The sequence below is a fragment of the Cydia strobilella genome, chromosome 5 (genome assembly GCF_947568885.1).
Source record: "Cydia strobilella chromosome 5, ilCydStro3.1, whole genome shotgun sequence".
Lineage (NCBI taxonomy): Eukaryota > Metazoa > Arthropoda > Insecta > Lepidoptera > Tortricidae > Cydia > Cydia strobilella.
This window is the reverse complement of record NC_086045.1, coordinates 14,292,217-14,308,969: the sequence shown is the minus strand read 5'-3', so window position 1 is coordinate 14,308,969 and position 16,753 is coordinate 14,292,217. Positions and strand designations below refer to the sequence as shown.

The 16,753-nt window shown below is 36.9% G+C and overlaps 2 protein-coding genes across 2 annotated transcripts in view; one reads left to right on the top strand and one right to left on the bottom strand.

Annotated features, from left to right (window-relative positions):
* The window catches only part of LOC134741688 (GDP-fucose transporter 1), a 268,676-nt gene that overhangs the window by 194,191 nt on the left and 57,732 nt on the right, over positions 1 to 16,753 (top strand). The gene's annotated exons all lie outside the window — the stretch shown is intronic.
* LOC134741725 (uncharacterized) lies at positions 1,655 to 9,838 on the bottom strand. The gene is made up of 4 exons (XM_063674618.1): positions 9,824 to 9,838; positions 5,419 to 5,580; positions 4,143 to 4,295; positions 1,655 to 1,822 (listed from the first exon to the last, which is right to left on the bottom strand). The coding sequence occupies exons 1-4, from the start codon at positions 9,836 to 9,838 to the stop codon at positions 1,655 to 1,657; spliced, it is 498 nt and encodes a 165-aa protein (XP_063530688.1).

Genomic DNA, 16,753 nt, shown 5'->3' with positions numbered 1-16,753 from the left:
TATTTTGTTTTACCAGTTGATAAATTGATGATCTGATGACGATAATAACTGATGACAATGCTGTCGTTTCATGTATTTTTTTTTGTGTTTTGTAAAAAAATGTATTTACCTATTCTAAAACGAATATATTCGTATATGCCAAAAAGAATTTGCTTCGTTTATTTTAATATCAGAAATACAATCCGATCGACCTTTCAAATTAAGGTACGCTGTATAATTGAGTCCATATCTTTAGCTCCCCGCCCGAATAAATTGCAGAGGTTCGATCTGGTCGCCTGCTCCTTGCTCCCTCCGGGCTGTGTTTTACTCGTATCTACATTAAGCCACCCAGGGACATTTTTCTTAAACGGAACGTACTCGTGAAGATTAATACTTGAATACAAAACTATTCTAAATCATTTAATCATTCAAATCAATTTCGTGTTTTTTTTTTGTCAGATGTCCTATATAATTAATGTTTCAAAATTAAACCATTTGTATAATTTATTTATGACTATGTAGTTATACAATACTGAAATAAATCGATGCAGTTTTAGATATATATTTCCAGATAGAACGAAGATTTACAGCTAAAATTCATAATAACAAAAAAACTGTGTTATTCAGAAATACCATAAAGCGCGTCTGGCAATTTTATTAGCAAGCGTTTTAGTTTTTATTTAGGTTATAAATTGAATAATTTCTGTTTATATTCCTATTCACTGAGAACAACCCGTTAAAACCTTGATAATCTTTAAGTATTTAAGTATCAGAAAAACTCGTATTTATTTTCAATCTTTATATTAAAATTAAGTACTAATAATATATGTTCGAGGAACTTTGAAAAAATATTGAAGAGAAAACTAACCTGGAAGTCAACAATCACCGATACAAAGTCATTCATGTTTGCACGCTGCCTTCGCGAGGGGCCTGAGAAAATTGCAAACATAAAGTTTCTAATCGACGGATCTTTTATTCCCCAGCACGGAAGATACAGCCCATTAGCCTCGTAATGGGGACGTACTAAATTTATTTTATCATTTCTCGGCACGTGATGTCTCTGTCTAAAAAAATGCAACGCTAGAGTTGGTTTATAAGCAATTCAGGATATTACGTTTTAACCCATAATAATAATTTTGTCAGTTGAGTTGATTTTGGGATGTTCAATCCGTTACTAATTTTATCAAAGAGAATGACAATGACACCTGATAGCAGCATTGCAAATTGCAGCAGTAAATAATGCAGGTGCAGGTGCAATCCGAAATTCATGAGAGGAATGATCATGAAAAGGGATTGAACATTCTATTCGCGGAGGTACTGCGACAACGAATCGAATTGTCAAGGAAACTTACAGTGACAGCGACAGCGACAGCGCCCGCATCAACGCCCCAGCCGTAATGCCACAGAAGTAAAGCAGCTGTAGTTACCATCCAAATGTCACTTTTGGGACCATCTTATACTTAAGGCCTGCTTATTTTACATACCTATATCGTGAGCTTCTTTGCTGTTTGTTTTCCTTGCTTGCTAGCTTGCTTGGTTGGTCGCTCTCAGCAAGCGTTTTTAGATTTTTTTAAACTAACTAACTAAGCTAACAATGTACCGATTTGGCAGAGACAAGGTTTGGCAGCGCCACTTTAAACATAATATACTTAACCAAATAACCATGATGCAATTCTTAAAATTGGTCCCTAGTTCGTTTTTCCTTTAGCTCCATATCGATGTGTCCGCCGACGACATCTATTCCATGAAGCGTCATGTTGGCGTATATACGGCCCTTTTGGAAGGGGAACCCGGGAGGGATGGCAGCGGATGGGATGGACATGTTGTACATGTGGTAATCATCCTGGAAACAAGGTAATTCGCTTATCAATAAGATGAAATATATATGTCATTTTACACCAATTATATAATTTACCATAACTCGTACCACCGAGAATCAAGAAAACGATAGTCAGGACAGGACGACTTTTACGTGAAATCAAGTACAATTTCTACAACAAGTACAAATTCTAAAATGGTAACTATTTTCGAAATCTGCACCCCCGAGAACCCACAAAATGATATCCATGATGACTTTTACAAAATACTTCAACAAAAAACTGGTCAAGTGCGAGTCGGACTCGCGTTTCAAGGTTTCCGTACATTACACAATTTTTAACAATGTTTTTTTGTACTAGAAACGTGAGTGAAACGTCTTGAAAAACCCGAATGGGTCAGATCAAAAACCAGATGAAGTGTTATGGCGTGGTGGCTTAAGTATATCTCTGCAACTATGCAAAGTAGCTTGGATAGGTAGATTAAAAGCCGAACAATAGTGCAAGTGTCCAAATGCGTGGACCCAAGGTCGAGCTCCGCGTAGGGCTAAAAGTTCGGAGCGTCCGACGGGTTCGCGCTTCCCACAACTTCCGCAAGTATTTTAATAGCGGAGGCCGGAGGCATGAATATATGAATATAGTGCTCAAACACGTAACAATAGTACCTAATCAATCAATAGTACCTACAAGTACCATTGCGGCTGTGTGCCAGATACAGCCTAGTCGCATTTATTGTGTTCAGTCCGACTCAGTTGCACAATAACAGACGCCAACCAGAGAGAAGACGAAATCGACATCCGTATCCAGAATGCCCTAAGATGTTCAGCAGCCCTTCACAAAATATTAACGTCCAAGCTTAGAGTTTACAAGACCGTGATAAGACCGATCTTGGTATATGGATGCGAAGCGTGGACGTTGACCTTGAAGGAGGAAAACAAGCTCTTGGTGGCAGAGAGGAAGATCTTTAGAAGGATCTTAGGCCCTACAAGACGGGAGGATGGCTCTTGGAGAGTGAGGAAGAACCTGGAGGTGGAAGAACTGGTGGGCGAGCCCAACATCATCGGCGAGAGCAAGGCTGCTCGGCTTCGCTGGCTCGGCCACGTGGAGAGGATGGGAGAGGATCGTGCGGCCAAAAAAGCTTATCTGGGGCGACCAACTGGGAGACGTCCAGTCGGAAGGCCTAGGTACCGGTGGATCGATGAGGTCCAGAAGGACCTATGTGACATCCTGGCGGCTGAATGGCGTCGGATCGCACAGGATAGGAACGAATGGCGAAACCTAGTATCGGAGGCCAAGATCCACTTCGGGTCGCTGAGCCAGCGAAGTAAGTAAGTAAGTCCGACTCATGCTTGAACTTAAAGGCACGACTTTCTGGGATGCTTCTGGCCTTTGGCCCCACGCGGTGCTTGACCTTCGGCCTTCGCATTTAAGATACTTGCGGAGGAATTCTCAGGAAGCATCCACAGGTCGTACGCTCCGGGCCTTGGGCTCTACGCGGGGCATGATGTTCGGACATCGAATTCAAACACTTGTACTATTGTACTTTGTCTGAGCACTAACCTCCCGCAACTCGATCTTTGGCCGCGGCCGCGAATAGGCACGCCTCTTCGGGACGCTTCGGGCCTTCGGCCTTATGCGGATATCAGAAACAGATCCAACAAACCCAAAATCATTAAAATCAGTCCAGCCGTTCTTGAGTTATATAAATAAATGTAATTAACCTGATTTGGTTTTATATATGTATAAAAATATAAAGTAGATAGCGAGGTGTTTTAATTAGTAAGGACAAAAAGAAATAAATGAACAAGTAGGTTCCTCCATCGCACAAAAACGGTTGAACAGGTTTCGATTACATTTTGATTCCAATTGTTTTACAGCTTCTGTGCGGACGAAATCAAGGGGCAGAAGCTAGTATGTTTATATTGCATTTGTGCTCTGAAAACTAAAACAAACGACTCAGCCGGATCAAGTTCAAATTAGTTTTTATACTTTCTCATGTAAGAAAACTATGGAAAAAATTATCGTAGGTTTTGGCAGTGGATAAAACAATAGTTTGTTCTTTTTCGACGGCTTAGTAAAGTTATGTAGTAGTCGATATAATTGATATACATACCCATCAATGGCAGCGGTTTTCCTCCATTATAATTTCTAGGACAAGAGCTTAAGTAACTGTCTGTTAATTAAGCAAGTCTGTATCGAAGTGTAAGGACTGCCCGCCACTGATAGGTACCCATTTCAAATTGTACCTTTATATTACTAGCGATCACTGAGCTAAATCGCATATGGACAGACGGATATCCTAATTGACTACTGAACCCTAAATATGATTAAGTGACAAATGTAGTGTACCGGTGGATAAGGACAGGGTCTTGCGAGCTTGCCTTGCTTCATAGCGGCGCCAAAAAACGGATCCTTGTGGATGAGGCTGCACCACCTAAAGTGCATCTCTACGAAGCTACGACGGTACTCGTTGCTCAGGAATTGAAAGAAATAGAAGTCTACCTGTAAATATTCAGAAAATACATCGCTGGCGAGGAAAAAAATACAAAACCCTAAAGTTTATAAGTTCTGTACCATACGAGTTGGATGATGCTATCGCAAAACTTGCGTCATGGAGGCTAGTTGTAGCTACAACTTCGCAGTATTTTTTTTTGTTTACAATTTGCTAGTAACTACTAACCTAACTAGGTTTCTTAAACATATTATATCCTTACTGAGCATTTAATCAATAGGCACATCGTCATCATCAGTCAGGTAGGTGTTTACATCCTAATCCTACTGGAGGCACCACAGGCCTACTCACTTATGGACGACTAACCGCCCAATTCGAACAATGCTTATTAGATGTCACAGCGATTTCTTCTACAAAAAAAAACCGGCCAAGTGCGTGTCGGACTCACGTTCCAAGGGTTCCGTACATTACACAATTTAAACAATGTATTTTTTATGTGAAACATGAGTGAAATGTCTTTAAAAAACCCGTAGGGGGTCGCATCAAAAACTAAGTAATTAAGTCCGACTCACGCTTGACTGCAATTTCTAATAGATTTCCTGTAATCTATAGGTAAAGATCTATTTTGTGTATTTTTTCAAAAATATAGTTTCGGAGATAAAGGGGGGAATGGTCATTTTTTGCCTATTTTCTTGAATAACTTTTAAATTGTTTATCCTAAAATTATAAAAAAAATATATTTGATATTCACACAATGAGCCCTTTCATTTGATATGTAACACGATCTAGTTTGAAAAACTTTATTTTTTAGTTTTCTAGTGGCTAAAAGTGGTTTAAAAGTGGCTTCCATGTCTAAAATTCATTTGTTTACGTTACATGTCCGTCTTTGGGTCACAAACTTACATATGTATACCAAATTTTAACTTAATTGCTCCAGTAGTTTCGGAGAAAATAGGCTGTGACAGACGGACAGACAGACAGAAAGACGCACGAGTGATCCTATAAGGGTTCCGTTTTTTTTTCCTTTTGAGGTACGGAACCCTAAAAACGTCCCTTTTGACACTGACAGATCGGTATCTTATCGCTGTGACATCTTATAAGCATTGGCCGTAAAATTTGACTTTAACTTCCCTACTTAATGATAACACACTATATTGTAAAATTGTTACGTACTTCAAAATTATCGTCGATAGACACCAGCTGTTGGTAATGTATGTCGACGTAATACATTGGGCTTCGGCGGTTTTTCCTCACAGACGTAAAATTGACATATGACAGGTACTTGGAGTTTATGTGAGTCACCTTAGGTCTTTCCGTCACTATGTAATAAGAAATCTGAAAAATAAACACATTTTATTTATTTATTTATTTAAACTTTATTGCACAAAATACAAAAAAATACAAATGGCGGACTTAATGCCTAAAGGCATTCTCTACCATTTCACTCATTCATTCATTTTATGGGATTGATATATTTTTACATTTTATTTAACAACTTAATTCAGAAAGGTTAAGGTGACATTCGGAAGGCAACTGCAGCTGCATTATTCTTGCGACATGAAGACTTGGCGCGGGTTGTCACTGTCTACTTCCTTGATAAAAAATCAGTGACGTTCGTATAGCTACATTACTGCCGCGAGTATTTTTGTCAGTATTAAATATTAAAATATTAAAACCAAAGTGAGTTGGTGGTACTACTAGGTTTTTTTTCTCATGTGTTAGCACTGGTAACAACAACTCACAACAACCCACCGTACATTATGGTGGACAACGCAACGCAACATTCTATAAAGTTCAGAATACATAAAAAATACTATATAATTTTGTTAAAAGCCAAATTGTTGGTTTGTTCTAAATACTAAATATTATTTATATCGTGTAACAAGTAAAGTTCAATGAATATAGAGAAATAGGTACCTTGGTGTCAACAGACGCAACTAATAACAATATGAACCAAAACAAAATATGAGTATTCATTTGTTACCTCGAATAAAAGTTATACTGACAGTTAGTGGCGTGTTATTCGGAAAGATAACATATTACAAATACTGTTACCTACTCATTATATTTTACTTGTTTTATTTTTATTTTTTTGGATGGTATTATTCAAAACTAATATATAGCCATAAAGGCTAATAAAGGCTATTTTTATTTTATTAATATATAGCCATGTGGTTATAGATAAACATCGGTATCAACGTTCAATTTTTATGGTAGAGTAGTTTGCAGAAAAACAAATACATCTATTATTTTTGAACCTTTATTTTTTATAAACAAAAAGAAAGACGCTAATAATGTTTTAAAGATTTGAATAGATTACATCTTTATTCATGGATTTTGCTGTCAACCTTTGACGTCTGTTAGAATAATTATATCTATTTTAAATTACTTAAGACGAAAATGGAGGAAACGCGCGAAATCGCCTTTTCATATACAAACGTAGTCCTCATTTTCCTCCCTGGATTTTAGCATTATTCAAAATATTTTGACACAATTTGTTGTGTAAATATCAACCACAGCTGCTATGTCCTTACGTTAGATTTTTCGAATTTTTAATTATTAAAAGAGTTAGGAGCATTTAAAAATTTGTAGGGCCATAACTATGGTATGGTATTTTTACATCAAATTATGTAAAATTGTTTTCCACAATGTCAATATCCAGAGAGGAAAATGGGGACTACGTTTGCATGGAGAAGCGGCCGGACCTTTCCACTTTGACTAAGGTTATGGGAAGGTAAGTACTGAAAGTATTAAGAGTCCCCGGCAAGCTCGGTTCTCCATACAAACGTAGATACGCTCTCATTTAAAAAGGACTAGCTAGGTTGCTCTGAAACTTTGTATTTACAATAAGATAAGGTATATCTAGGTCTGTTATTAGTTTATGTAGCATCAGATACCATAGTAAAAAAAATACAGCGAATTTAAGTAAACTCGAGGATTCTCGAGGCGAGAAAGCTCAATCATAATTCAATTTAAAAGTAAAAAGAAAATAAACATTATTATTTTTTAAATATGTAAATGTATTTCTTTTTTTGCTATACCTACCGGAAAATAGAATGTTGATACCGATGTTTATAGATAATTTAGATATCATTCTGAAATCAGTGTACGTTCTAATTGGCCTGCTAGAAAAAATATTCAATGCAACGGACGTACATAATTGGGCGAATCAACTTTTTAGTGTTACTAGTTGCCATGGATACGATTAGTTGTCCAGGGGACAAAAGACACTTGAAATTCTGATTTTATGGTATTTTGGTATAATAGAATGGCATACAACATCTCTTCAAAGTGTGCCAGTATTGTCCCTTGGACAACGGGACAGGATAACAACACAAAAAAGTTGATTTACCCAATTATGCCTTACAATTCTCGACCATGCTTTTACAAAACTCGACTTCGTCTCGACGTAGTACTATTATTTATTCTGTGGTCTCGTTTTATAACTTCGTTCCTTGTATTTTAAGAACCCTTGTAAGGTACCTGTTGCACAAAATACTATAGATTTATCGAAAGGCCAATTATTATGTTTTCCTTACCTTTTACTTAACGTATATTATGTACTAGTACATGTCAGGCAACAAGGTTCTCTTACGTAGTCGCTAGTGTTAAAAATAAATTATTATGATAATAATTATAAGCCACAATGGTCAAATGCATTTCGATTATAAACGACATTTTAGAGCAAATTGTGTATTTGTATTATTTGATAACATCAAACTGCATACTCGTGTGCAATTAAATAGTATTTCAATACCTAATTAAATAACCTTCAGAATAGTTATTTTCGATACAAGTGCGGAAAAGAGGAAATTCGAAACGAGTGGCCATAAATTAAAACACGACCGCAGGGAGTGTGTTAAATCGACACGAGTTGCGAATTACAGTACATATGGCCCTTTAAACTTTCGACATATGCACAAAAAGTGCACTTTACGCACTAGTGCGAGAAAGTAGCACCATATGTACTGTAAAGTTTTTTTTTATTTTAACCAATTCAACAAGATTCTTACGGGTGGGTGTAGAAGTAGCTATTATATGTTTAGAGTCAGACCAAGATAACTCTGCAGCGATTTTTTATAGCACAGACGTGCAAGTGTTATCTTAAACGTCAAACTTCTATGAAATTATGACATTTAAATAATATTTGCACGTCTGTGCTATAAAAATTGCTGCAGAGTTATCTTGGTCTTACTCAAGTCGCTTTCTGGTCATAGTGGAGTTTTTTGGAGAGGCCAACACTGGTCATAAAGTTCTTTAGCGATGACTATAACTCAACCATTACAGGCCAGTTGGTCTGCTATTATAATTACTTACCTACAGTATTTCCTGTGCCCATTCCGCGACGTATGACGTCGATTCCGTTAATGATGCATTAATGCGTTTGCATTGTCGGTAATGTCGCTTCTGGCAGGGAGTCTGCAACTATTAGGAGTACGAGTATAGGGCATGTGAGGGGTATTCGAACACGGGCGATATAAAAATCCTTACTTTGACTCTCGTAACAATTTTGATCTAATCGCGCTTAAAGAACAAAATACTCTTTAATTAAAAAAAAACAAGCAAATGAAAAAAAACCGGCCAAGTGCGAGTCGAAGTCGCGCACGAAGGATTTCGTACTATTACGCAAAAAACGGCAAAAAATCACGTTTGTTGTATGGGAGCACCACTTAAATATTTATTTTTTAGTATTTGTTGTTACAGCGGCAACAGAATTACATCATCTGTAAAAATTTCAACTGTCTATCTATCTAGGTTCATGAGATACAGGTGACAGAAGGACAGAGCTTAAAACAGCAGTTTTTTCCAGTGGACCATTTTGAGCCAACGGCCAATGAGGACCAACGAGGGTTGCTACTTATGTATCCGGTAAAGCAAAAAAATAACAAAAAACTATAGTTATATATGCTTTTATTGTTTTTACATTGGTTCGCCAAGATGAACGATGTACTTTTTATATTTAATCGTTGAAACCACTTTACATAGCACTTTCGCATTCGGATTTTGGTATACAAAACGTGCATTATGTACGCAAAAACGGCTTGTTCCCGATGTTTTCTTTTATAACAGCCAAATGTTCATGTAATATCTTACAAATGCTCGTCATACCAGAGACGCCTCTATTTCGCGATATGTACTATGACGATCTTTATTTATTTTTGAGTTAATCAACGCCAAAAATCGTAAAAAATCATCGCACGAAAATTTTCACAAGTAAAACCACGTTGAAGATGAAACAAGCAATTTTTAGAATGGCGCTACATGTTTAACCAATTGATAGATATATGAAACAGACTGTATTCTACTTCCAAAGAGTTCTATTTTTATATGTTGTATATATTTTTTTAATATTGTTCCAGTAAGTGGCCCATTCCGGATACATAAGTAGGTTTATTAGGTTTATAATATTAGTATAAATTATCATTACGCACAAAGGCATTTTAATTTTGAATATTTATTTGAATGTGTGGCTTCTCGCCAGTAGTCGGAGGCGGACTAAACGCAATGAAGTGCATGCACTTCATTGAGGTCCGAAAACATTTTCTTCGAGAGGCCGACTCTAGTGTATACATATTACCTCAATGGAAACCATTTCCGGCCCGGTCACGGCCCGGTCTAACGTGAGTCATCCTTAACGTAGATGATTTATCGATTTATTTACGTAAAATGTTACTTTTCCGCTCCGATCAACTTAAAACTGGCAACCCTTCATAAATAATTCCCACCGTGTATTCTCGCATTACGCCGTCTTTAGATTTATGGCAACCCGCTGTCCACCATATTGTTCCAAATTTAAAAATATTTCCCGCGCAATCCTGGGAGCGCGCAACGATATCGAAACGGACGGGTGGATAAACATTGAGTGTACTTTAGGGAATTTTCGTATACAGATTTTTTTTTGTTTCGTGCCCAATATATCCAATATTTTTTCCAATGCAAGAAATCCTCAAACAACTGTAGAGCATACTATACCTAGATGTAGATCTAGGTAAGGTATGGTAGGTAGGTACAGTGAAAACGTGAAATGAATACAAAATAACCCTTAAAAGATGACCTTAAATTATTAAATGAAAAAAATTACAAAACCTCGCAAAAACTGAATACAATTTTAATTTTGCCTGGCACAGGAAATCAGCAATGGCCGGCGGTCAAACGGTGCTAAAATTAAAACTCGTAAAAATAGACTCCATTTGAAACGCATAAATTTTAAGGATGGCGGAAAATTAAAACGCCTGGCGTGCCCCTGCATTTCTGTAACTTTGTATATGTCCTGTCAGTTTGATCACAATTTTGAAATGTAAACCTTATATACTACCTGGAAAAGTTACGTTTAAATTGCTCTAGGCCAATACGAAGCGAGATTAAGGTGGTAAGTTCGAAATATATAATTGAATAGGGTGGCAATAAACAATGTAACAACACAATATTGCACGTGAAGCACCTTGAGCTATTGTGTTCGCCTTTAATTTATTACTTCAATATTGTGCTGAAATTTGCAGAAAAACGACACCTCCAACTACACGCCTGAGCTTGTGACGCCAAAGTGATAATACTGATAATCGTGTAGTATTTCAGCATTATTAAGTTATAGACTTTTATTAAGTTTAGACAATAAATGGGCAAATTAAAACCCGGCCAGTGGGGAACCGGGGCATCTGCCCTGTCAATTTTTCGCTTTTTTTCGTTTAAAAAAATCTTGACGATATTGCTATTCAATTTGCTAGTTCAGTTTTAATTAATGATACCAGATCAGTCACCTAGAATTTCATTCAAAAGTAAATATCCTACCCATACCTACTTCGCATAGCATAGTTGCAATAAAATGTAATACATAAATTCAATAAGTGAACGACAATAAAGCGTAATTCAATAAAGCGGGATAAGGTGCAGGAAGAAATATGGAAATTTTAAATTGTTTCCGAGAATCTAATATTTCTCTCTGACAGATGCCAACTAACGTTAAAGAGCTGACGAGGTACCTACATACCTCAATCACATATTTATTTACTTGGCGACAGTTAAGGTGCCGGTTGCGAAATGTTAATTTTTCAGGAAACTAAAGCTCTTTAAACCAACCGCCCAAAAATTAAGAAAAGTGTTTAATTCTGTATTAAGCAGAAACGTATGCAAACGATGCTAAGCTTAGAAATTAATTAAACGTGATATGTATCAGATACTTTGACAATTGAAACGTCAGCCTAAAAATTCCTAACCTTTAGGTAATAATATATATATGTATTGTATAATACACCATCCAAAGAATTTAAAGTCTTCCAGGTCATAAATTTTTAACAACTAAGTACCTATAATCAGCTGTATTTTTGACAACTAAGTACCTTTAATCAGCTGCAATTTGTTTTGCTCGTCATCTACCTGTATCTCTTGCTTGCTTGCTTGGGAGTTGGGGTCACCTATCTCTGCAGTTGACTGTATTTTAGAAGCCACGCCAATCGCCAAATTAAATATCGTTCTGAAATCCTTGTCCAACTTATAAAACTTTCTATTTAACTTTACCAGAGCAAAAAGGCAAATAATAAGTCTTCATCGTCTCAAAGTTTGCCAAAACCCTTCAGAATAGACACTCCAATAAAAGTTAACCGATCAAGGTAAGACTAACAAACCGCTTAATTGAGTTAACCTGTAAATGTCATGTCAAAGTATACTCAACCCTTTCGTGGTTTGACGCAGTGTTCTATTGGTTGTGGCGAGGTCTGATTATTATAATGGGCGTGCTCTTGACGTTGATGTTAATTAACAATTATTAGCGATTTAAAACGTTCACAATTTTACTGTCCTAACCTGACTTGTGACGGCTTTTAAGTTACCGGAACCGGAGCTAAAGCATTTTTAGATGCCTTGGTCTTTAGTCCCCACTTCCCGCGCTGGCTCAGTCCGTATGGTAGATACTTTATATAGTAAGGGAGATTAGTCCAAACCCGTGACAAAGGGTAAAACAAGGATATGGCTACTTAGAAAGTATCTGAAGATTGACGAACGCTTTGGTCACTGCCGTCTACCATCTTGGTAAGTTTGTCAACAAAAGTTAAATGACGCGCGTGACGGGGTACAGATATTAAATAAGAAAAACGTTTTTAGCGGTGCCTGATATATAAATTCCATAGAATTCATCACTATACCAATTTGTCGCACTTTATTCTGGTTTTAGTATTTGTTATTATGGCGGCAACACAAACACATCATCTGTGAATATTTCAACTGTCTACTTGTCTAGCTATCACGGTTCATAAGATACAGCCTGGTGACAGACAGGCGGACAGAGCGGAGTCTTAATAGTAAAGGGTCCCGTTTTTACCCTTTGGGTACGGAAACCTAAAAATGAGCCCATGAATGCTTTACTGGTTTTTTTTTGCGAAGGGGAAGGAAATCCTCATTGGATACCACCAGGCCGGTCCTGGCTGGTGGCATGCCCGACTCGACTGACTGACTGACCCTAGGATGGAATGCCATCGCCAGTCGCCAACGGACTAAAACCTTCCCCTTTGGGTATAGGGTGATTTATAATTGGACACGCAGCGCTAACGGTATATGCTTTTAGGAACCTGAAGAACTTGACTTTTACTAAAAATAGCAATGTAACTCACATTGCTATTTTTAGTAAGGGGCAAAATCGGGTATTGGGCTTTGGTATACCCGGTTTTGGACAAGGCATGGGATAAAACCGGACAAAATAGAGATTTAAAAGTTGTTTGTTTTTTCCACGTGTGATAAAGTAAATAGTGATCTCACTAATTAAATGTGTAGTTAATTAAGTCAATTAAACAGAGACTAGTAAAGTTTGTAGATTTTAATAAAACTATGGTTTTTATTAAACTTTTCCCTTAACGTCACGGTTCTATCCCACTTTCCCCTAGTTAAGGAAGGTATTTGTTTTTAGAGTGTATGTATCTATTGTAATGTACAGGTTGTATTTTTAACCCGTAGCTATATATTGCGAGGTGAATCTATAGGACATTATATATGGTCTATTTCTTTTAATGCCCTCCAACCTAACTACATTATTTCGCAGATTTTGAAATCGTTTTTAGGGTTCCGTACCCAAAGGGTAAAAACGGGACCCTATTACTGAGATTCCGCTGTACGTCCGTTCGTCCGTCTGTCCGTCTGTCTGTCTGTCACCAGGCTGTATCTCATGAACCGTGATAGCTAGACAGTTGAAATTTTCACAGATGATGTATTTCTGTTGCCGCTATAACAACAAATACTAAAAACAATATTTAAATGGGGCTCCCATACAACAAACGGGGTTTTTTTTAACCTGTTTTTTTCCGTAATGGTACGAAACCCTTCGTGCGCGAGTCCGACTCGCACTTAGCCGGTTTTTTATTTTTCTTACGTAGGTAGTACTGCCGTGTTAGACGTATCTCTGCTATCTCAAAAAACACAGTTTTGAGTAAATCGACTTTAAAGTTTTTGGTGAGCGTGAAAACTAATAAACTCATATATTTCGTGAGTTTATTAAGTTAAGTCATTTTTAATATGTGTTTTGTGTTTCAATAGACGTGAAGAATAATATTTCTTAACTTTTTTTTTGTAAAAGTACATAGTTTTTGAAATAAACGCATAAACATAGTTTGGCGTAACCACTGTTTCATACATTTAGTGGTTGCGCGTAACTATGTTAACTTAAAGTTAGACGAGTTCGTTGTATGAGCGCTCATACTATTTCGCGTGGCCACGGCTCGCGGGCTTATTGCGGTTTTCGTTTATCTAAAGTTAGAAGACTACATTGTATCAACTTCTAGTAAAACGTGTAACCAGGGCATGGGGAATATTGAGATGGTCACGCGTAGTTCTTTTATCTTAAGTTGTAAGAGTTCGTTGTATTAGTGCTCCTAGTAAAACGCGTAACCAGACTACACAAGATAATCCAATTTATAATGTGCTAACTCACATTACATACAAGGAGCCCGACTTCCATTAGTCCTTACATCATTGGTTATAAAGTAGATCAATCGATTGGTGGAAAGAGCCTTATGTATAAAATAGCATATGCATGTTTTGCATGTATGTATGTATGTATATATGTATGTATGTATGTATGTATGTATGTGTGTGTGTGTGTGTGTGTGTGTTTGTTTGTATGTACTTTATTTAATATTGAATCCCAGTAAGTGTAAAAGGCGGAATTAACGGCAGAAGGTCAGTTACTCCAAAAAAATTAACCGCCTTAAAAAAAGGGTCTCAGTTTGACCCGTATGTTTGTCCGCGATTATCTCGCGTTTGGCTGAACCGATTTTGATGCGGTTTTCAGAAAAGTGTTTGTTACATTCTGGAAAAGGTTTTAGTATACATAGAGCTGAGCTGATGCTGAACCCTGGTTGTACCTAGTGGAACTCTGGTTTGGTGCAACATAGGCACACGCTGTTTTGGTCATCCAACACGTCTTAATGAGCACTTGGGGGAGCAGTACCCAAGATAAAGCTGATGCTGAACTTTGGCTGTACCTAGTGGAACTCAGGTTTGGTACAACGTAGGCAAACGCTGTTTTGGTCATCCGACACGCCTTGATGAGCACTTGGAAGAGCAGTACCCAAGATAGAGCTGATGCTGAACCCCGGCTGTACCTAGTGGAACTCAGGTTTTGGTTCAGGTTTGGTGTAAATTTATTGTGGGCATTAGAAGATACCTAGTAAAAATATTAAGGTCAGTTACTCCAAAAATTTTATTCAGAATCAGAATCATTAACTATACGTTTCTATGTATTTGAAAATAACACACTCCAGCGATCCAAATATATGTTTAAACTAATATTTTGCCTCTACTGACACTGTTTGAAACTCTTTCTTGCTTTTAGTAATAAAAATAAAAAGAAGAGTAAAAAAATATGTTTTATAAATTATGTTCATAATTTCACTTACTTTTTATGCATTTATTAGTTATCTTCTACAAAAGAAAGAAACTACTACAGAAGTATGTAACAAGGTAGTACTCGTGCATTACTTATATTATATTGTCAGGTATAACTATCATTCAATTATTTTTGTGTTTGTCACTTTTTATTTTTAATTTACGTTAAGATTTTTGTAAGTAGGTACCTGTCGGGGCTTCTAACCTCCGTGGCGACCTGACAGACCGACTGACTGACTAGCTGACTGACATACATATTTGAAATATTGGAACATTTGAAACGACCGACATTTAAATTCAAAATTAGACATGACAATCATAAGACCAGTTGACGACTAGTTCATGACAGACAGCGGACGACGATAAACAGTTTAGTACCTATATAGGTTATCTTAAGATTTCAAAAAAAAACGTAATAGTTTCGTTTTTCACAGGGTTTTCAGCAATGATTACAAAGTGAGATTAGCTATGTAAGATAATTAGTCGCACAACCTTTGTTTTCTACGACATTTCTATCACACTACACATTCGTAATAAGGCTTTACTTCGTAAAGAACTCATTTTAAAGACTAACTTATCATATTTTGAACAAACAACATAAAAAAACACCGGAACGTTAACTTAACCGGGTCAATATTACGTACGTAATGAAATGTAAATGTGACGTTTTCAATCAAAAGGTACCACATTGTCGCTTACCATAAGGACGAAAATTGCTTGTATCTTTATACGAAAAACCTGTCAGAATGTCCTTATGATAAGCGACAATGTGGTACCTTTTGCTTGAAAACGACACAAATAAACAAATACACGTGGCAAGGAGCGACGAGCCGCTCCCTCCGCGCCCCGCCTCACCGCGAGCCGCCTATCGCCGTACTACCAGAGTAGACCTGTACCAATAACTTCTGAGGTTATAAGAATATTAATGTTGCTTATTTTTTATATATAGTTTCCAGACCATATACTAAACCTAAAAATAATATTTTGTGTCATCCTAGGTATTTGCTTAGGTAGAAATTTAGGTATTTCTGTTTTCAATCAGCATTCTGTAAAAAAAATATTAGAGACGAAATTCTTTGTTTCCCTGTAAAGGCAAAGTGGCTTCCGACGTACACACGCATTTTGTGTCATTTTCATCCACGGCTATAATGGCATTTAATAAATACCTAATATTGATCCTAAAACGCCTAAAAAAATATTAGAGTCGGTAAGTGAAGTGTTGTACTTTACAGAACATTGTTATATGTTATTCAAACAAATCTGTGTCAAATTCATCCACCGCTTTTATTTAAAAAAAATTTTTTTCTAATTAACACCCTGTATCTGCCACAAAAAAAAATTCATATTATTAAGTTTACGTCTACAATATTATAATACCACATTGAGACATCATTCATAATTTGGGTCATTTTGATCCACGGTTTTTTTACTATCTGGCAAAATAAAACTCAATTGAGCAAGAAGGGCGTGCGCGGGGAAGGGTACCTACGCGGGTGGGGTGCTTATTATACTTGCCGCAATATCAGCTGGCGACTGAGATCTTAATACTATCTATCTCCTTTACCCTTGTTAAGACCAACCAAGAGATGGCATTATGAGCTGTCTCGCCACTTAGTTTTGCGATACAGTGTATTTATTT